The 21,919-nt window shown below is 44.1% G+C and overlaps 1 protein-coding gene across 3 annotated transcripts in view; it reads left to right on the top strand.

The window, feature by feature from the left end:
- The window catches only part of NIN (ninein), a gene marked incomplete at its 3' end in the record, with an annotated part of 222,156 nt that overhangs the window by 74,571 nt on the left and 125,666 nt on the right, over window positions 1–21,919 (top strand). For all 3 annotated transcript variants that reach the window (XM_082242636.1, XM_082242637.1, XM_082242638.1), the window contains exon 4: window positions 10,093–10,262. In XM_082242636.1, coding sequence (XP_082098762.1) covers window positions 10,093–10,262 — 170 coding nt within the window. The remainder of the gene's footprint in view (window positions 1–10,092; window positions 10,263–21,919) is intronic.

Raw genomic sequence — 21,919 nt, 5'->3', positions numbered from 1 at the left:
GGCCTGTACCTTTAGCGGAAAGACCACCCAAAGCATAATGTTTCCACCTCCGTGCTTGGCTGTAGAGTTGGTGTTGGGGTCATAGTCAGCATTTTTCTTATGCTTTGAGGCGGTTTCTCTCCTAAAGGTACAGGTCAACTTTGCCGCATTAAGGGGACAATATCCTTCCCCACTGTCTTTAAGGAATAGGTGGGACAGCCAATAATTGGTGTTCTATATACACTTTAAGCACTAGAGCTTGGTCATTGACCTTCCCTACCAATTGGCTGAATAATTGAGCATTGACATGCTCATGAGGTCACAAATCTGGCAAACTTTCAGTGCTAGACTGACAGCACTGTGTATTAGCTTGTATCTCTTTGTTGGATTCCTGCTCTGGGAGGACTGCAGGTAGCTGCTGGTTGGCTTCAGATATTCATATAATTAAATTTTTTTTTAACCTCTTGTTTACCAAGTTATGTTTTTTTACAAATGGCAAAAAACAAATGGTGCGAATAGGGCAAGAAGCACAAGACCATAAAAGCGCAGTTTGAGTAAATCTTGTAGTATTATCTATAAGCACACTTAAGACAGTTGAGTTTTGTTTTGTAAGGCTCAACCTGCGGAGGCCTTTATTCATTATCAGAGAACTGCAAGCAGCAGCAGGTGGACTTGTAGTTCTCAATGGACACTTCAGCTCCGTAACTGAAAATCTGTACCTCATTACAGACAAAGAGCTGGGGAGAAAAGTCTGCAGTAGTGTTGAGCTCAGGCTATTTCAGAAACTAATTCAGATCCACCTGAGCAAGGCCACCAGGAAGTTGTCCCTGTACTAGGTCACTTATAAGCGTTTGAAGCATTCTTCGCCCTGCAGCTCCACGTATACACTGCCCTTGTATGTGTGGGGTAGGGAATTGCCCTATCTGGAGATGACTGGCTGATTACATGGGACCGCTTCATGGTGGGCTTGCTCAGGTGGTTGGGACTGCTTCATGGTGGGCTTGCTCAGGTGGGTTTGGACTAGGATCCGTACAAGCCTGAGCTCATCTCTAGCCTGCAGGAGCCTGTACATTGCACTCACAATCCACTGGTTGAAGTTGCAATACTTTCCAGGCTCATTTACAAAAACAACTGCATCTTTTTTGCTGCAAATATGGGTGCATTTATTATTTTGTTTGCAAAGGTGGACTTGGTCATACAAGAAGAGTTGGAACTTTGAGAACACTCTGGGTATTTGAGAAGGTTGTTATTACTGTACAATTGTCCCAATTAAAAAGAACATGATGCCCAGATTCACAGGGACTCATTGTGACATTGCTGCAAGTGCTCCACCACCATTAAAAACTTGGCTAATGACAACCTAAGAACCTCATGCGGGGATCCGCCTCGCTCCCTGCTGCCGATTAAATTTATGGATACAATGTATTTCAAGCAAATAAAACACCTTTCAGAACTGGTTATTAAATAATGTATCCAGAGCATCCCTAGATGATACACTTCAGGCTCACAGCTCGTTACTAAAGGAACATATCTGCAGGATGGTGTTTGGCGTGCTGTTTTTGAAGTGTTTCGTTGAAAGAATCGTAAATTCGGCCTTGCTATTGATGTGTCTGCTGAAGACATCTTTTGGTGTTTTTAAATCACAAAGACCTTTGCAATGAACAACCCCCCACCTCCTGCTCCCTTTCTTCAGGATCTTATTAATTTGGTGCTGTTCTGACATCCCTTTTTGTCCTTGAACCGCACGATGGAATATAAATTAACAGGAAAAATATAATGAAGTTTCAAAGGACTTTTAAACACAAAGCCTGAAAGAATTAATGGGCATTTGCGATGCATAATTGTACTGCCCATGTAGAATGGGCAAAGCCTGTACCAGGCATACAACATAAGTATTCCTTCGAGAGGGAAGTTCAGTGGTCAATAATACTGATACTTGGCTGACCACTGCAAAAAAAAGTGGCAACCACCCCAATCGATAACTATCCTTTGCAGCAAGGTGACAATGGAAGGGCAACACACATCACAAACAAGATTACCAACCCAGCTGGCAAAACAACCCTCTGATTTTTACCATAACTAATAGACTGGGCCAATTCGGTTATTTTCCAGGTAAGTGTGCTGGGCAATCTTCTGTGTGTGATTTGCTGACTCACCTTGATCGTAGTGTTTTTTGCTTTTTTATTTTTTTATTTTATGTATATGTATCTGAGCATTAACAATTGATAAATGGGTAATGTTTGGATTATACAGCCAGTACAGTTGATTTAAACACGCACTGAATATCAGGACACACTCTTCCTCAAGCAAACCTAGCACTAGGTATATACACCGATCAGCCATAACTGTATGATAACTGACCGATTAAAGTGATTACCACTTATTATTTTGCTACAATGGCATCTGAAAATTGTTAGGATATATTGGGCAGCGGGTAAGGGTCCATTCACACTAGCGCGACTTGTCAGGCGACCAAGTCGCCTGACAAGTCGCGGTCGATCGCTCGCCATTGATTAGCACAGGACCCGTTCTAATAGGAGCGACTCAAGTTGCTCTGACTTAGAAAAAGGGTCCTGTACTACTTTGGGGCGACCTGGAGGCGACTTGCGTTGACTTCAGTTATATGAAGTCCGTGCAAGTCGTGCCGAAGTCGCGGTGCACGACTTCACAGGTCGCCCCTGGAAGTCGGATCGCGCCAGTCTGAATGGGCTCTAAACATGTTTTCTTTTGAAGTTGATGTGTTAAAAGCAGAAAAAAATAGCCATTGCAGTTGTGTATGGGATGTGTATTTGCAGTCTGGGTTCTCATGCTGACCCGTGTCCACAGCCAAAAGCGCCTACAATGGGCACGTGAGCAATAGAAGAAGGTGGCCTGGTCTGATGAATCACGCTTTCTTTTACATCATGGATGGCCATGTATGTGACGTTACCTAGGGAAAAAATTACACCAGAAAGGGAAGACAAGCCAGCATAGGCAGTGTGATTTATTTGGGCAATGGTCTGCTGGGAAACCTTGGGTCCTGCCATTCATGTGGATGTTACTTTAACACAGTGATGGCGAACCTTATTGTTGGTGACCAATTACACTCATTCATGGGAATGGTATTCCCTGATGGCAGTGGCCTCTTTCAGCAGGATAATGCGCCCTGCTTCACTGCAAAATGGTTCATGAATGGTTTGAGGAACACAATGATGAGTTTTAGGTGTTTACCTTGCATCCAAATTCTCCAGATCTCAATGCAATCGAGCATCTGTGGGATGTGCTGGAAAAACAAGTCTGATCCATGGAGGCCCCACCTCACAACTTGTAGGACTTTAAGGATCTGCTACTGACAGCTTGGTATCAGATACCACAGCATACCGTCAACCGAGGTCTAGTGGAGTCCATGCCTTGACAGGTCAGGGCTGTTTTGCTGACAATAAGGGGACTTAAGCCCCGTACACACGTACCGATTGTCGGCCGTAAACATTCGGCCGACGACCGATCGGCCGATTGTAGGCTTGTTAGTATGATGCTTCCGACAGCCGACAATGCATTTTCGGCCCGAAGAGAATCTGTCATGCAGGCATTAAAATTTTTGTTGGCCAACACCAGAACGGCCGATTGTTCGCCAGTCAGTACAGATTTCGGCCGACAGACAGCAGATTAGCAAGACTGGGCATGCTCAGAAAAGAAAAAACACAGGGAAAGTTAACCATCACATGACATCACTTCTGCAGTCGGCTGTTGTTGGCCGACAAAATTCGTGTGCAGTCTTTTGCATTTTTCAACAGACACGACAGCCCTGGACAAAAGACGGCCGATGATCAGTACGTGTGTACGGGGCTTTACTCAATAGTAGGTGGCTGTAAAGTTATGGCTGATTGGTGTGTGTCTATCTATCTACAGTGCCTTGCGAAAGTATTCGGCCCCCTTGAACTTTTCAACCTTTTGCCACATATCAGGCTTCAAACAAAGATATAAAACTGTAATGTAATTTTTTGTGAAGAATCAACAAGTGGGACACAATCATGAAGTGGAACGAAATTTATTGGATATTTCAAACTTTTTTAACAAATAAACGGAAAAATTGGGCGTGCAAAATTATTCAGCCCCCTTAAGTTAATACTTTGTAGCGCCACCTTTTGCTGCGATTACAGCTGTAAGTCGCTTGGGGTATGTCTGTATCAGGTTTTGCACATCGAGAGACTGAAATTTTTGCCCATTCCTCCTTGAAAAACGGCTCTAGTTCAGTGAGGTTGGATGGAGAGCGTTTGTGAACAGCAGTTTTCAGTTCTTTCCACAGATTCTCGATTGGATTCAGGTCTGGACTTTTGACTTGGCCATTCTAACACCTGGATATGTTTTATTTGTGAACCATTCCATTGTAGATTTTGCTTTATGTTTTGGATCATTGTCTTGTTGGAAGACAAATCTCCGTCCCAGTCTCAGGTCTTTTGCAGACTCCATCAGGTTTTCTTCCAGAATGGTCCTGTATTTGGCTCCATCCATCTTCCCATCAATTTTAACCATCTTCCCTGTCCCTGCTGAAGAAAAGCAGGCCCAAACCATGATGCTGCCACCATCATGTTTGACAGTGGGGGTGGTGTGTTCAGGGTGATGAGATGTGTTGCTTTTACGCCAAACATAACGTTTTGCATTGTTGCCAAAAAGTTCGATTTTGGTTTCATCTGACCAGAGCACCTTCTTCCACATGTTTGGTGTGGCTTGTGGCAAACTTTAAACGACACTTTTTATGGCTATCTTTAAGAAATGGCTTTCTTCTTGCCACTCTTCCATAAAGGCCAGATTTGTGCAGTATACGACTGAGTGTTGTCCTATGGACAGAGTCTCCCACCTCAGCTGTAGATCACTGCAGTTCATCCAGAGTGATCATGGGCCTCTTGGCTGCATCTCTGATCAGTCTTCTCCTTGTATGAGCTGAAAGTTTAGAGGAACGGCCAGGTCTTCGTAGATTTGCAGTGGTCTGATACTCCTTCCATTTCAATATTATCGCTTGCACAGTGCTCCTTGGGATGTTTTAAAGCTTGGGAAATCTTTTTGTATCCAAATCCGGCTTTAAACTTCTCCACAACAGTATCTCGGACCTGCCTGGTGTGTTCCTTGTTCTTCATGATGCTCTCTGTGCTTTAAACAGACCTCTGAGACTATCACAGTGCAGGTGCATTTATACGGAGACTTGATTACACACAGGTGGATTCTATTTATCATCATTAGTCATTTGGGTCAACATTGGATCATTCAGAGATCCTCACTGAACTTCTGGAGCGATTTTGCTGCACTGAAAGTAAAGGGGTTGAATAATTTTGCACGCCCAACCAATTTTTCAGTTTTTTATTTGTTAAAGTTTGAAATATCCAAAAAATTTGGTTCCACTTCATGATTGTGTCCCACTTGTTGTTTCTTCACAAAAAATTAGTTTTATATTTTTCTTTGAATCCTGAAATGTGGCAAAAGGTCAAAGTTCAAGGGGGCCGAATACTTTCACAAGGCACTGTATCTATATCTGTTTTTGTCCTAAAAGAAAAGTATCAGTCACTGCTGTTTTGCTCTAGCAGAGCAGCAAGCGAGTGAAGGAAACTTTAGTGTAGGGGGCTTTATAGTGAACCTATTGCTTTGCCCTGAAGCTTTCTATGCAGAAACATGTCTTTAAAGGCTTTTTTTAAAGCACATCTCAAGACAAAAAATAATGGCTCTGAAATACAAGCACATTTCCCCATGTTTTATTGCTTTTAAACACCCCAAATACATAAAACATAACTGATGTCATAAATAGTGTGCCCTTACCTTCTTCTTGGACACGATGAAGTAGCTCTGAATTCCTAAACCCATGGTCTCATCTCCACATACTTTTTGTTTTTATGGATTACAATGAACACAAGGAGTAAACTAGAAGTAAAATGTATCCGCAATCCATCTCGCATGAGCACACAGTGCATTATTCATGTGCAACTGATTGTTCCAAGATGCAACTACATACATGTGTGGCCTGCTCCATAGGGAGCCATTTCTTCTACTTACCGACCATTTACTACTACCAATGATTCAGGTAGCAGAACTGAGTTACCAAGAATCTCCTGTGTAGCACTAGCCTATTGGAGTAACTGCCTGCAAGCAGTGAAATCTCCCAGCAGCAAGAGATAAACTAGTTGTGGGCTTGGCATGTATTCCCAAAAACGGGGGGGAAAAAAAAGGTTCAATTGAGTACCTAGGGCAGCCTTCTCAACTTTCTCACCACAGGAGAACCCCTAAAATAATTTTCAGGTCTCAGAACCGTTACTAAAGCTGCTTCATCATGGGTCGATGGGGAAAAATAGCCCTTATATTGTTGATCATTAGAAGACTGCAACTCTTACAGGCAGCTAAAAGTTTATTGGTCTGCTGGCTTAAGTGATGGTAATTCTGGAACTATGCAGCCCCATCTAATGGGAGGACAATTGACCACAGCTCAAGGCAACATTAGCAATGGCTTGAGGAATCCTAGGGTTCCACTAGGGCGTACGTCCTGGTCCTCTTCCCCATCCACTAATGCTTTCAAATCCCAGCTGTCAATGTGACAGTTGAGATTTGATCTGTGTGTGTGTTTTTTGTTTTTTTTTTTTTTTGTTTTGTGTTTTATTATTCCTTTTTGTTAATGTATTTTACCTGTAGTTTACATAGAAAATAAAATAATTTTGCAGGACAACATTAGTAAATCTCAATATCCACTCAATCTTTCAATTTGGTTTTCTTTCCTTCCACAAGGGGTCGCTCGATTCCCCCAGTGTTGATGGGGGGGGGGGGGGAGCCTCCTGCAGAGCCTTCTGCAGAGCCTTCCCTGCCAGCAGAACACGATTACTGCTAGCAGCTATAGCTGCCGGCAGTAATTGTTAGTAAGAAATCCAACAGACTGGTGTTACCCATGTCGAGCGATGGATTGGCTTAGTTCTATCGCCCTGCTCATTATACATGGATCAAATCTCGGCCAGTCCCTGTTGAACTTGCTGAATTTCTATCCATGTTTGGCCATCTTCAAGTGGGAGTAAACTCGTACATGAATTTTACCAATAGGTAAGTCTATAATAAGGCTTACCTATAGGTACTGTAAATATCTCCTAAACGTGCACTGTTTAGGAGATATTTACTGTACATGCAGCTGGTGACCTCACCGGCGCATGCGCTCTGAAGGAATGCCTCGGGTCCTGTGCTGTAAACAGAGGCGCATGCTCGGTAGTGACGTCATTACGGCTCCAGGCCACACAGCTGGAGTCTGCAAACCTGGAAGAAAGACCGGGTGAAGATGGAAGCCCTGTGTCAAGTGGTGACAGCTTGCTGCTGGAAGGGCTTTGTCTTTGTGGTAAATTTGCCTTGCATGTTAAAAAAAAATCCCAAGCAGTTTGCTATCGCTTTAAAGTGGAAGTTCAGCCTTAAACTAAAATCTCTAAATCTACTTGCTGCTACAATCTTTTCTTTCATACAGTCTAAGACTAACCTATCTAACCCCAAAAAAATCACTATACATACCTTTTTCTGAAGTGGCTACGATTCGATCTCCAGCAGCCGATGCTGTGTGCAGGAGACAGCCGACAACGGCTGTGACATGAATGGAAAGTGACATCACCCATAGAGTTACTATGGGGCTTCTGTTGTTGGCTGCCTCTCCTGCACACGCCTACACAGAAAAGGTGCCGCTGACAGCTCAGCCTAGGACCGGACCAGAGCTGCTTCAGAAAAGATGTGTAACAATTTCTTCTTTACAGGGCTAGATAGATTTGTTTTAGATTGTGGCTGCAAGTTGATTGAGAAGTTTTAGTTCTAGACTAAACTTCTACGTTAAATTGCTTGTCAAACCCCAGCAGAAAATGAAATAATGCAAGTGTCTTTTTTTTTCAGTTTTAGATTTTTTAGTTTATTAATAAAATTGTAAAATTATATAGGCATACCCTGTTTTACATACACTCACTTTACGTACACAGCTTGGTCAGCTTGACCATGGCACTGCTGCCGAATTTTAACATTGGCGTCTATGGGAAATCTTGGTCAGCTTGGTAAACTACTGCTCCCTGTGTAACATTAGTGTCTATGGAAAATCTTGGTCAGCTTGACATGGCTCTGCTCCAGAACCATAAGTGACAGGGACACCAAACTTAGGGAGCACAGAGAGGGGGGGGGGACCCAGGACTACAACATATCCTATTTTGTGGCCAGCCAGCTTGTCTAGGCAATCTACTATGTCCTGGTCCCCTTAACATGCTCCCCAAGTTTGGGGTCCCTGTCACTTATGGTTCAGGAACAGTGCCATGTCAAGCTGACCAAGATTACCTATAGCGCTAGTGTATTTTACATGCATTGAGACGTGAAAAAAAGATATTGCGTCACTTGAAGTACTTTTTCATTTCACATACATGGCTCTGGTCCCATCGTGTACTTAAGTGGGGTATTCCTGTACATAAGTGGTTGTAACGGAACCGGGACCCACACTGTGTGTTTGGGCTTCCGTCAGTATATGGCTTCCTCCAGTCTTGAACATAGATATCAGATATTGCAGCCGCCCTACATAAAAAAAATAGACAGAACTTGGCTTGTATAGAACTGGAACCTTTATTGAACAACTCACACCAAATATCTACAGAGATTACCCTACCAGGTCAGGTGCCTGATTACATTTTCATATGCAGATGAAATTGTATACAGAAATATAATTAACCTGAACTAATTATCTATGAAACCACCAACACAAACAGTATTCTACTTTTCCACCAGTAACAGATGACAATGATTCAATTAACTAGCAGACTGCTGTCCTTGAGCTCCTGAAATACAATACAAATTATAAGTGTAAACCCAGAACCCACAGTAGATAACAGGTGAGTAAATCAGCATATTCAACATTGTGTGTAAGGCAGGTGGTTGAACTGATATTAGCATCTGCTAGGAGTCTGACTGTGTGAAGCAGTCTTCATATGTTTCTTGAGAGATATATGGTTGATAAATATTACTGTCCCATTTGAAGTAATCCAAACCATATTCTCAGTGTCCTTTTAAGTACCTGTCCATCATTTCCTTGATCACCCTGTGTTCCGAACAGAAACAGGGTGACTTACACATAAGAGGGGCCTGGGGAGCTGAGAGAGAGATTTCTCAATCTCTCTAAGGTAAGCTGGGTTCCACTGCCCCCCCCCCCCCCAACCAAAGTGACTCCCATCACAGTGGTCCTTTAGTTCAGCAAAAAATGACAACTGTATAACCAGCGTAAACCTAATGTTGATCATATGCAATGATAAACCACTTCCTGAACATCCTGTGCCTGACTTCTATAATATAAATGTGTCCAAGTGTAGAATTTTATCTCCTACAGCTGATGTGGCAATTTTCTGCCAATTTCAGCCCCTTTAAGTCTACCAGGATTCTAATGCTTTACTTGAAACTAAGCAACCTACCACCCATGAGTTTGATCACCTACCTGAATATATTTGAAATAAACACCCATAAAATATGGCTTCAATACAGGTTATTTAAAAAAAAAAAAAAAAAATACTCAAAACCAGAAAAAACAAAGGCTATTTGATGCATCCAGATATTTCTAAATGGGTTCTGATTGCAACAAACTTTTAACCCATCTCCTAATAGTTAATCAAAACCAAGGTTTACCATGACCCAAAGCATTGAAAGTGGTTGAAATTGCAAAAAAAAAAAAAAAAATGTCCAGCTTTACAGCTTCAGCTACAAAATCTCCACTATGTTGCAATTGTTTTGCACTTGCAAGTGGCCATAAAGCAATTCAGTATAAGTAGGAATATCTTTATCTTTTTTCTTTTGTAGCTCACTCAACTCCTCGGCGTCCCCCGACAACAATGGTGTTTTTTGTTTTTAATTTTTTTATAACCAAGGTTTTTGCTTATCAGAAAAAGTACATAGGTCTCATAAGTCAGTGGTGCTGCAGGCGTGAGCTTCAACTGAAAAGAAATTGGCCCCATAGGGTCAGCATAATGCCTGCCGCTATACCTTCCTGAGCCCTAATTAGTTATTATCTTGCAGGTGCCTATGGATGTGCACTAAAAAGCCAGAGGCTCTTATAGCGGTCTCTGAGATGAGCACTAAGTCCTTTTTTTTTGCTTTGATCTCTGACTGCAGATTGCTCTTCGGAAGCCCAGCCAAAGTACATCAAGGATGGCAAGAGGTACGGCAGACGGTCTATGCCCGAGCTGCAGGACTCCCTGGAAGAGTTTGATGAGGAGACGGTAATAGAGCCCGAAGACGAAGGGACGAGGTCCTCGCAGGTCAGCTCCAGAAACTGTGAAGAGGTAAGATAAATGAGTTTAATGGCTCGGGGGTGACATGAGTCTTCATTGGCACCGGGAAGCCTGACATTTTGCTCATTGAGACTGCAGCTTTCGAAATTGCATGCTGCCTCTTTTCATTACCTCAAATAAGCCATTTCCCAGCGCTGGGGCTCGAGCTGAGAAACTGGAATAAAGAGGAGCTGTTATCCATGGCAGGTTTCAGATTTAATTTAAAATTCTTAAAGTGGAATTAAATGATATCTAACACTTACCCGGTTTAGCCCCCCAGCTTTCCTTATAGTTAAATTGCTGTGCAATACTTTACATAAGAGCTGCTTTGGATTCTCTCCAGTTGCCGGAAACCAGGGAGTCCATAATTGGATGTCTGTGCCTGAACGTTAGACCGAGAGCACATGACTCGCAGCTACAGAGTATTTTGGGTCCCTGTATCCAGAGATAACCTGAACTGGATTACAGGTTGGCGTTTCACTGTAGTTTGGCTGGTTCCTTATACACCTGGCCCAAAATTGCACCAGTGGGTGGCCCTGTTGGTCCCCTCCCACCTGTTAGCAGGGCAGAAAATTGTCAGCCAAACAGTGGTTGCTACAAATTGGATGCAGCAACTGTCTGGCTGTTTTGACAGCCGGTGGGGCTATCTTTTAAAACCCAATGATAAAAAGTCCAAAATGCAGCGCGGAGTGAAAAGTTCAATGGTTAGTCAGTGTCCATGCAGATGAAATCCCTTCACCATCAGTCATGTGAAATAATAGCATGCAACACCGTAGAAGTGCTCTTAAAGGGGCTGCTTACCAGACCAACATATGCATGGAACATGTAATCAGAGGGGGAGAGCCAACAGTGGAAAGGGCGAACTTCCGCCCAGGTCCTCTCATCAGCTGTCCTCTTCCACTCGAAATGTTTGAATATGTTTATAGTGGGGCTGCCTAGTCTCTCATCATGGAGAGAGCCACCATCAAAGAGACTGAGGCAAAGATAGTTTTGACTGTACTAACCGTCACTATGAGTGAAAGACAGATAAGTAATGGTTTGGATTGCTTAAATATTTGTCAGCAAAATCTTCATATAGAAATATGAAGATTTAATACCACCTTACACAGTGTATTCCATGCTTGGCTGTGAGAGACACAAAGACTGTCATTCGCAGACTTCCCTATTGTTTGTGTATTGGAAGGGAATGTGTATTGTGTTAAAGTTTACCTGTCTGTTCCATTGTTAAATACCTCCATTGTTCTGTCTGTCTACCTTGAGAAACTTATAGGTATGTGGATTGGATGCTAAGGGGGAGGGGGGATTGTCCCACATTGTATATTTTTGTGTACACTGTATGAGTGTGTAAAACTCTGTTCCTATTGGATTGTGAATATCACGTCCAGTCTTCAACAAGGTCCACCTAGGCGGTAACCTTGTGGGTGAAAACTGTATATAAGTCTGTTCAATAAAGGAGTTCTAGAATTACTTCACCCTCAATCTAGAGTCCTGTCTCTCATTGGGAGAATCGGCTACAAGGGATTGCTATGTCCTCCATACTCCCTTGGATAATCCCTAAGCTCTTGTAAGAGCTTGTTCTACTGCACTCTCTAGGGAAAGAGAGGTTCACCCACAGGAACCTGGAGCCTTGTCGTAGGTCCAGGGTGGGTAGGAGATGCTTGGAGCCCCTCGGGAAGTACTAGGAGCATCTGTCAACGGAGGTGCCTGTTCCGTTACATTGGTGGCAGTGGTGGGATAGCGTCCTAGTGTGAGGAGAAGCAGCTCGGAGACATCGGTAACGCTATGGAGCGAGCTAACGCCCGTGTAGTATAGTGAAGCCCCATTTGATGAAAATACAAAGATTTATTTAAACGTTCTACTTACAAGTGTATAAATCTAAATAAAACATCAGGCAGTGAGTAGATTAAAAGTAATGGCCGCGGCTCGTAAAGCGTACCAGCGTCATAACGTCCAGCCTGACATGTTTAATCCTATTGGATTTCTTCAGAGGCATGGACACAGGGACGCTGGCACGCTCCTTTTTTACATTTTTTTAAAACACAATACCTGCTGTGGGAGATTCATTCATCAATCTCTGCAGGATGGGTGGAGGAATTTTTTTGGAGCTAGATGGGGGGGAAAAAAAAAAGTATGGCCAGCTTTATGCAGGTCAAATACCAGTTGAATTTTCATTTGAAAAATTAAAATTTCAGGAACACTCAGTTTTCTAATGATTAGTGCGGTCAAATCCACATTCATTTTCAAGGAAGTAAAATGGGGGTAAGAAAGAAGAGGGGAATGGGAGAGAGGATGGGAAACTGCGTCAGATGGGGTGTGGGGGGGGGGGATTCCTTGTTGAATAGTAGTCTGAAGACCCAGTAATCCTTAAAGTCAAGAGGGTTTGGTGTGCGATATTAATACAGACAGTAGCTATTTACGGGCTCCCTGGGATCTGTGAAGGTGTCTCAACCGTCATTTGTTTTGATTGGCTTCATTTTCAACCACCGGGGTGAGAAGTTTTGAAGGCACAGGGTGGAAAATATTAAACCGATTTCTTATTGTGAATGTGGTTTTCCTTCCTTCTGTCTGGGATTCTATTCAAATAGCAGACCTGGAAAAGGCCCCTTTCACACTTGTGTGACTTTTCCTGCGGCTTGGGACTGCAAAGTCGCATAACCATTCGTAGCCCATGACTTCCAGTGAGCACCGTTCATATCTGTGCAACTTCAAACTAGTCCCTGCACTACTTTGGTCCGACTGTGATGCGACTTGAGGTCCATAGACCTCAAGATTACACTTGCTTGGCTTCAAGTCGTGTCAAAGTCACAGGAAAATCACGCCAAAGTCATGGCAAAAAATTTCAGGTCGCACAAGTGTGAAAGGGGCCTTTAAAGGACTTTCAAACAAAATTCGTTAACTGAATGATGGCAACAAAGATTGGCCTGATTTTTACACATTGAACAAATATCTGCGAATGGTCCACTTACCTGTATATTTTAGGATGGGAGGGGGAATCGTTACATTTTATAAACTGCCTTAGGGCCCATGCACAGGCGTAAGAGGGCCGTATAGTGCACAGAGCTTCTGTAAATTCTTGGGACTGCCGCCGCTGCATACAGCCTGCCGTAGATAGCAGTTTGAAGATGCGGTCGTGCGTGACCCTGTGCATGGGCATTGCCCTTTGCTTGCCACACTGTCATTTGTAAACCCTGAAATGTGGCTTCTATGTCCTCAAGTGACAGCGCTCCTCTCCTGGCGCCTGCAGTGAACCCTCTATGCCCGGGCACTGAGAGCAGAGGAGGAAGCGGGAGGATGTGAAGGAGCGGGAGATGCACACAGCAACGCTAGTGTGGTGGCAGCAGCTCCTGAAGTTTCCTACCTAGCCTGCACTGTACACACTCCTACCGAGGCAAGCTGAAGCTTACTTTTCTATCGGGCACTATCAGAGGGGGTGAGAGAAGAACTCCTGGGGAAGGGGGGTGATTTGGAGGAAGGGGAGAGGGGGTATTTTGTTTTAAAGGGGGCCAGTCCTTTGCACTCCTAAACTCTGCGCTCTGAAAATAGCATAGCCCCAAGCATAAATTCCCCCTCCTCCCAATACAAATCCGGCCCTCCTGCTGAAAACCCCCATCGCAGCACAAATCTTTGCCCCCTGGTCCAATCCCCCCTCCAAAAAAAGATTCACCCCTCTTGGTACAAATTCTCTACCCCTAAATTTTTCCGTCCTATTACAAGTCCCTCCACCTGGTACAAATCATCTTCCCTCCCAATACAAATCCCTCTAAAACCCCACTCTTGGCACCCTCCCCCCCAAATTTCCCCTTCTAGAACAATACCCTCTGAAGCAAAAAAAAATGCATGGTAATTTGTACATTAGGGGCTGGAGTTTCAGGGAGAAGGGGACAGCGCCAAATTCTGCTGGAGCGGGGAGTCATGTAAGTAATGCAGCTAATTCTGCAATGCCATTGATTGGCCTAGCTCCAAATATCATCCACGCCTCCACATAGCAGCCGTGTTGCCCAGTGCTGCCGATGTATCATACCGTACACTGCAATACACAGTGCCCCAGAGTGCATGATTATAATTGCTTGCTATGGCAAGTGCTCGCTGGTCAGCACAGCAAAGTGACCTTATTGAACAATGAGAAGTGCATCTGAGGCTGTTTCTAGTAAGGTGTCCCAGAAGAAGTGAGTATGTGGGGTGCAGAGACCATTCACATGAGTAGGTGGAAAAGAACTTGTATTGAAGGAATGCAACAACAGTTCACAAGAAGCTCGGTGAGACAGCCCCCCGACACAGTTTAGTAGCTTCTGAGTAGATTCCAGCTGCAATGACAGCGTCTGTTCAGAGTGGACCGAATGCGGCCTGGTTGTCTGGTCCTAATCAGAAGCAGGGGCGACCCGTCCATTGAGGGTGCAGGGGCGCCGCCCCCCCCTATCCATGCATCCGGCCCCCTAATCTACATGCAGGACGCATGGATTCCAGTAGGGTTTTTTTTGTTTTGTTTTTGAAGCACGTGATTAGAGCCAGAGGCTCTAATAGGCACTGTGCCCTGAGTCCACCCAGTTGTGTGACAATAGTGAATGAATATTCGCTATTGTCACACTGACTCTCCTCCCAGCCAATCAGGAAGAGGGTTGTGAGACCCCTTTCCAGACTGGCTGAATAGAGAAGCGATCTTACTGGCCAGTGGCCAGGAAGAGGCAGAAGACACGGCGGCTGGAGGAGGACGGCGGCTCAGCCATCCAGCACTTCCTTGCTCCCGACAGGAGGAAGGAAGTGAGGAGGAAAGGAGGCAGACGCCTGACTGACCCGACCAACCGACTGGGGGAGGGGGGTCTACTGCGCCCCCCCGAATTACCGAGCACCAGCCGCCAGATCAGAAGTCGGTCAGAAGAGATGAGGCCTTTCCCTGTTGCTGTCGTCCACAGATGGTACCTGTCCCTACTCTGTCCACTCACCAAAGCGTGCCAAACCTGGGAGCCAGAGAGGCCTTAAATAACCTCTGCCTGACCCAAGATGGCTGCTTGTGTCACCTGAGGCAGCAGCATCAAATAGGCTAGCTTCCCCAGTGACCCAGGAAACCATAGAGGGACCTTGTTTCTTCTGACTTCCTCTGCAGCAACAGTGCCACTATGGCTGAGCACCACCTGCTTTGGAGGAAATAGACTGCCCCTGCCTAGAAACTCTTCTCATGGTTGGCTCAGGTGGTCAGGCTGATCAATCATGATTACCATTGCAAGCATCACAATGGATACTCAGTCCAGAGCTGTGGTATATGGACAATTATGGTAGCATGGGGCATCACAGTAGGGTGGCAAGGATATTTACCCATTAACCCTTGCTATGTGTGTGTGTTGGGGGTATTTATTCTTTCATACAACTATAACCGATGGAAAGCCATTCTGACTTTCTGCTACCATAAAGCGATATGTATCCTACTATATTATCAAGTGCGGATAGGCTGACTGGTAGACAAAGGGGCAATTGTAAGAGACTCGCATCTCCACAAGCTATTGTTCTGGTCCTGAAGAAAAGGAAGCCGGCTGGGCATGAAATGGTAAAATGTGTCTAAAAAATAAATTAAAAGGGGGGGAAAAAAAAAAAAAGTGTTGAGGGAATTGGAGAGTGGAAGAATGCACAAAAAAGCAGAAAATACACAGGTGGTACACAGATCCTGGATGTGAATACAGATTGCCTCCCTCCCCTGGTGAGACACGCTTGACTTGAGATGTAGGGGCTTCATGTATCATGCTGAATATTTCTTCCTTGATCCGCTACATGGCTGGTGCAGCTGCTCCTCGCAATATGTTTAATTATGTTCCCTCTCCCTCCCCGGCTTGTCCCTCGGATCGTAGTTTGCGCTGTGCTACCGCGTCGTCTTTATCACCAGCGGGCTTGTGCCATAGACGGTTTATCTTGATGATGCACTTGGCTTTTAATAACCCCAATATTCGCAAACTATATTACATTTTTGACATGTGTTATTTAATGTGGCTCATTGATGTTGGGTTACCTGATCACTCTCCCGGTGATGGGCGACCCTGGCGCGCATTCATTTAACTTCTGCCTCATGAATATTTGAACTTCTCTGAGAAAGTCAGATGAGCACATTTTTATATGTTTTCAAATCACGTGCATAAATCCTCTGTTGGAAAATCAAGCAGCTTTGCAGAATGCATTTGGAATTGTAAATTGTGGAGAGGTGGGTGGTGTGAGTTACCTTGACATGGGCATGTATAGGGGGTCATGGATCTTGCTGTAAATTAGCCTTTTTATTAACATTTTTACCCTACAGGAACCCCAGAAATCATTTTAATAGGTTGTAGGGTAAAAAATTAGATCTAGAGCTCATGGTAGGTTATTAATATCAGAACGTTATAGCCATAAATAAAAGAATAAAAAATATGGCCATACCTAGAGCATTTGAGACTCATGATGGCTCAATTATGGTTTTAAATGTATTTTTATTCGAGAATTTTTATGGGTACAATAGCTTGAAACCAGTATCGGACAATGTTGGGGCATGGTTGAATAATAGACAACCTCAGATACCTGCTATACAAAAGCTATGTCGGGGCAGTAAGAGTATTCCTGATATATATGCCACTGGTCCATAGAACGTGAGATCTCTAGGATTTTGCTATAGCTATAGAACCAACATAGTTCACATACACCTCAACATAGTACTCCACATGTGCAGTATCTGACCAAAGTGAGTACACCCCTCACATTTTTGTAAATATTTTATTATATCTTTTCATGTGACAACACTGAAGAAATGACGCTTTGCTACAATGTAAAGTAGTGAGTGTACAGCTTGTATAATAGTGTAAATTTGCTGTCCCCTCAAAATAACACACAGCCATTCATTTTTAAACCGCTGGCAACAAAAGTTAGTGAAAATGTCCAAATTGGGCCCAATTAGCCATTTTCACTCCCCAGTGTCATGTGACTCGTTAGTGTTACAAAGTCTCAGGTGTGAATGGGGAGCAGGTGTCAAATTTGGGGTTATCGCTCTCACTCTCATACTGGTCACTGGAAGTTGAACATGACACCTCATGGCAAAGAACTCTGAGGATCTGGAAAAAAAAAAATTGTTGCTCTACATAAAAAATGGGCTAGGCTATAAGAATATTGCCAAGACCCTGAAACTGATCTGCAGCACAGTGGCCAAGACCGTACAGCGGTTTAACAGGACAGGTTCCACTCAGAACAGTCCTCACCCAAGAAGTTGAGTGCACGTGCTTAGAGTCCTATCCAGAGGTTGTCTTTGGGAAATAGACGTATGAGTGCTGTCAGCGTTTCTGCAGAGGTTGAAGGGGGGGGTGTTGGGGGTCGGCTTGTCAGTGCTCAGACCATACGCTGCACACTGCATCAAATTGGTCTGCATGGCTGTCATCCCAGAAGGAAGCCTCTTCTAAAGATGATGCACAAGAAAGCCCGCAAACAGTTTGCTGAACACAAGCAGACGGAGGACATGGCTTACTGGAACCATGTCCTGTGGTCTGATGAGACCAAGATAAACTAGATAACAAGATAAAGTGATGGACTGACCAAGCATGTCTCCAGACCTAAACCCTATTGAGCGTCTGTGGGGCCTCCTCAAACGGAAGGTGGAGGAGCGAAAGGTCTCCAACATCCATCAGCTCTGTGATGTCATCATGGAGGAGTGGAAGAGGACTCCAGTAACAACCTGTGAAGCTCTGGTGAACTCCATGCCCAATAGGGTTAAGGCAGTGCTGGAAAATAATGGTGGCCACACAAAATATTGACACTTTGGACATTTTCACTTAGGGGTGTACTCACTTTTGTTGCCAGGGGTTTAGACATTAATGGCTGTGTGTTGAGTTATTTTGAGGGGACAGCAAATTTACACTGTTATACAAGCTGTACACTCACTACTTTACATTGTAGCAAAGTGTAATTTCTTCACAGCCCATTCAGACTAGCGCGACACGACTTTGGGGGGGGGGCGACCTGTGAAGTCGCGTGCACCGCGACTTCGGCGAGACTTCACATAAAGGGTTCTTTTGACTGTTCTCTAAGGCTGTAGGACCCCTGACCTCTCTAGCAATGCACACCAAACTGAGCATGTGCAGCTTGACTCCATAGACGGTGTTATCAGGAAATTATTAGGGGACAGTGGAAGAAGGGGGAGGATTAGAGAAGACAGAATTAATCAGCCTTTTTACACAGTGCAGCGGATTAACACCTTGGGTTCCACAGTGAGTATAACAAGCATGCTTTACTGCATATACAGACTGATTTTACTGTTGTGGGTTTAGTAACACTTTTAATGGCCTTGTAAAAAATATTGTGAATTTTTTTTTTTTCCGGTCTTTTTTTGTTTTATTGCGCAAAAAATAAAAACCAGAGGTGACCAAATACCACCAAAAGAAAGCTCTGTGGGGGGAAAAAAATACATAATTTTTGTTTTTTTTTGGGTACAGCGTCGCACGACCGCGCAATTGTCAGTGAAAGTAGCACAAAGCCATATTGTTAACCACTTCCCGCCCGCCCTATAGCAGATTGATGGCGGGAATGTGGTTGTATTATCCCAACTGGACGTCATATGACGTCGGCAAGATAATGCGCTCTGCGCGCCCCCGGGGGGCGCGCAGAGCGGCGATCGGTGATGCAGCGTGTCACACTGACACACCCCATCTCCGTTCTTGGTAAAGAGCCTACTGACGTAGGCTCTTTACCATGTGACCAGCCGTGTCCAGTCACGGCTGGTCACATAGTAAACAGGAAAAGGCATTGATCGGCTTTCCTCAGTACGTGCCTGATAGGCACGAGTAAAGGAGCGCCGATTGGCGGCTCCCCTGATGGGGGGGGGGGGGTGTCTGCACTGGTAATTAGATCATTGATTGCCAGTGCAGACCCTCGGGGGGGGGTGTGCCACTATAACCACCAGGGATGCCCACCCATGACCCCAGGGATGCCCACTATGGCCACCAGGGATGGCAATCGGGGCTCAGGGAGCTCCTCAGTGCCCTCCACATCAGTGCTGCCCACCAGTGCCCATCGTTGCCATCTATCAGTGCCCATTATTGCCCACCAGTGCCGCCTATCAGTACCCACCAGTGCCGCCTATCAGTACCCACCAGTGCCGCCTATCAGTGCCCATTAGTGCCAATCAGTGCCGCCCATCAGTGCCACCTATCAGTGCCCACCAATGCTGCATATCAGTGCCACCCCATCAGTGCCACCGCATCAGTGCCACCCCATCAGTGCCTGTCAGTGCAGCCTCATCAGTGCTCATTAGTGCAGGAAAAAACTTATTTATTTACAAAATTGTATAACATAAACAAAAAAACTTTTTTTTTTTTTTTTTCAAACTTTTCGGTCTTTTTTTTTTTATTTGTTTAGCAAAAAAGGAAAAAACCTTGCAGTGATCAAATACCACCAAAAGAAAGCTGTATTTGTGGGAGGAAAATGACATCAATTTGGTTTTGGTACAGTGTTGTATGACCGCGCAATTGTCATTCAAACTGCAACAGTGCTAAAAGCTAAAAATTTACCTGGGCAGGAAGCGGGTGAAAGTGCCCTGTAAGGAAGTGGTTAAAAAAAAATGGCCTGGTCATGAAGGGGGGTAAACCTTCCGGGGCTAAGAGGCTAGACAATGCAGTATGATGTCACTCCTGTGCATGCTCTGGAGTCAGTCACCCTGGCACACAGAGACCTTGCCAGCAATGCGAGCTAAGCTGTGCATGCGCAGCTTGGTTTACATGCTGGAGAAGACAGTGAGCAAGGCCAGTAGGTGTTTTTATCATTGCATGTCTCTTCTGCGATAAATAGCCTGCCTGCTCGCAGGTTTTGACAGCAGAACTTTAATTTCCGCTTTAGACCAGTAATTGCCATAGTTTCAGTAAAATTGCGTCTTGGGTAAATCTGGATTGAAGATGGATGGAACAGAGATCGCTATAGCAACCAAATGGCCACGAAACTAGAGGACAGACACCAAACTTCCTGCTAAAGTCATGTAAATCTCATATTGTGTGATCTCTCGGAGGGAGACGAATGCCGATTGTTTTGTTTACATAAAGCGTCTTTTGAAGTGCTGGAAGTTGTAAATTGCTTTGTATGGAGAAGAATAGAGGAAGAAGAGAGCGGCTCTTTGTAAGTGACACACACCTCAAACGTTGAATCGCGCTCTCAACAATGTTGGCCTCGTTCCAAGACGTCTCCTGCCTGCCATCATTAATATTTCAGGAGGGGAGCCGGCGCTCCTCATTAAGGTGCGGTCTGAACCGCGCCGCGCGCTCTGCAATAATAATAAAGTGGATTTTGTGAAGTCGGCGTGGGGATAGGAGCCAGATTTTTCTTTTTGGCTCCCTCTCCTGCCGCTCACCCATGCAGATCTGAGAATTAGACTTTTTGTGCTGGTAACACATGAGCGAACTTTAAGGGGACCTGTCACCGCGAATTAACATATTCTAATTACAGAGCTCATCAGAAAATTCATTTTTTAGGGTATTTCAGCCAATTGTTCCAGAAAAGCTTACATCCTAAGCTGTTAATCATCGGTCTTTTGTCTGCCGGTGCTTATGGAATACTATTGGGGTTTTATGATAATTGGAGGTACACATGCACGCTGCAATCTGATTGTAATATTTCTACTTTTTGAGTTTAATCTGGTAATACGAGGATTTCAGCACCCACAAATGTATTTTTAATTGGATGTGATTGGAGTTGTTAACTCTGTAAGGCAGAATCTTCTGGAGTGAAATGTATTATTTTTTATTATTTTAAAAATAAAAAATAGTTTAGAAAGGTATAATATTCATAATGTAATAATTATAATAAAATAATTCATAATAAAATCCATAAAATAATCAATATAATATCCAGAACAATCATCATATTATTTTTCTTACCATATAATGGGCCAATAGTTTTTCTAAGCACTTTTACAAAATAAAGGGCAACCGGTCAATTACATGATTTAGGACGAATGTAAGGGGTCTCCTAACTTTTTGTGGCAAGGATGTGTGGTGGTGGTTTTTTTTTTTTTTTTTTTGTACATTCATTTGAAGCGTAACTCCACATTTGTTGAGAGAAAAAAACTTTCCCCTCTGGGCATTGGCGTGCGCAGCCTATAGCATTAGGGTGTGCACCCCAGAGCACAAGCACACGTGTGTATATCAGCAGAGTAGTGAACGGTGTCAGTAGTTTTTATTTTTGTTTTTTATTTTTATTATAATTATTAAATGTATTTAAATTAGTTAATATATATATATATATATATAATTATTTTTAAAATGTATTTTTTTTATTTGTTTTACAATTTTTTTTTTTTTTAGGAGCCCCATTGAGGGGCTTTGGTGAAATATTAAGGCTGCATTCACATGTCAGCTTATAATCGCGGGCAGAACCGCCGCGGTTCCGCCCGCGATTCGGAGATTTATTGAAAATCGCGGGACGCCTAGCGTTGCCCGTTGATTTGCAATAGCCCCCCAAACGCCGAGCGATGTTGCCGCAATTTACGCCCGCCGAACCGCGGCAACATCGCGCAAACAAAATCGCGGGACGCAATACGCTCCAAAAAAGTACAAGAGCTTCTTTGGAGCGTATTGCGTCCCGCGATTTTGTTTGCGCGATGTTGCCGCGATTCGGCGGGCGTAAATCGTGGCAACATCGCTCGGCGTTTGGGGGGCTATTGCAAATCAACGGGCAACGCTAGG

This window comes from Pelophylax lessonae (genome assembly GCF_965119305.1).
Source record: "Pelophylax lessonae genome assembly, chromosome: 13".
Lineage (NCBI taxonomy): Eukaryota > Metazoa > Chordata > Amphibia > Anura > Ranidae > Pelophylax > Pelophylax lessonae.
Note: the sequence above shows the minus strand (reverse complement) of the source record. Positions and strands in the feature narration are given on the sequence as shown.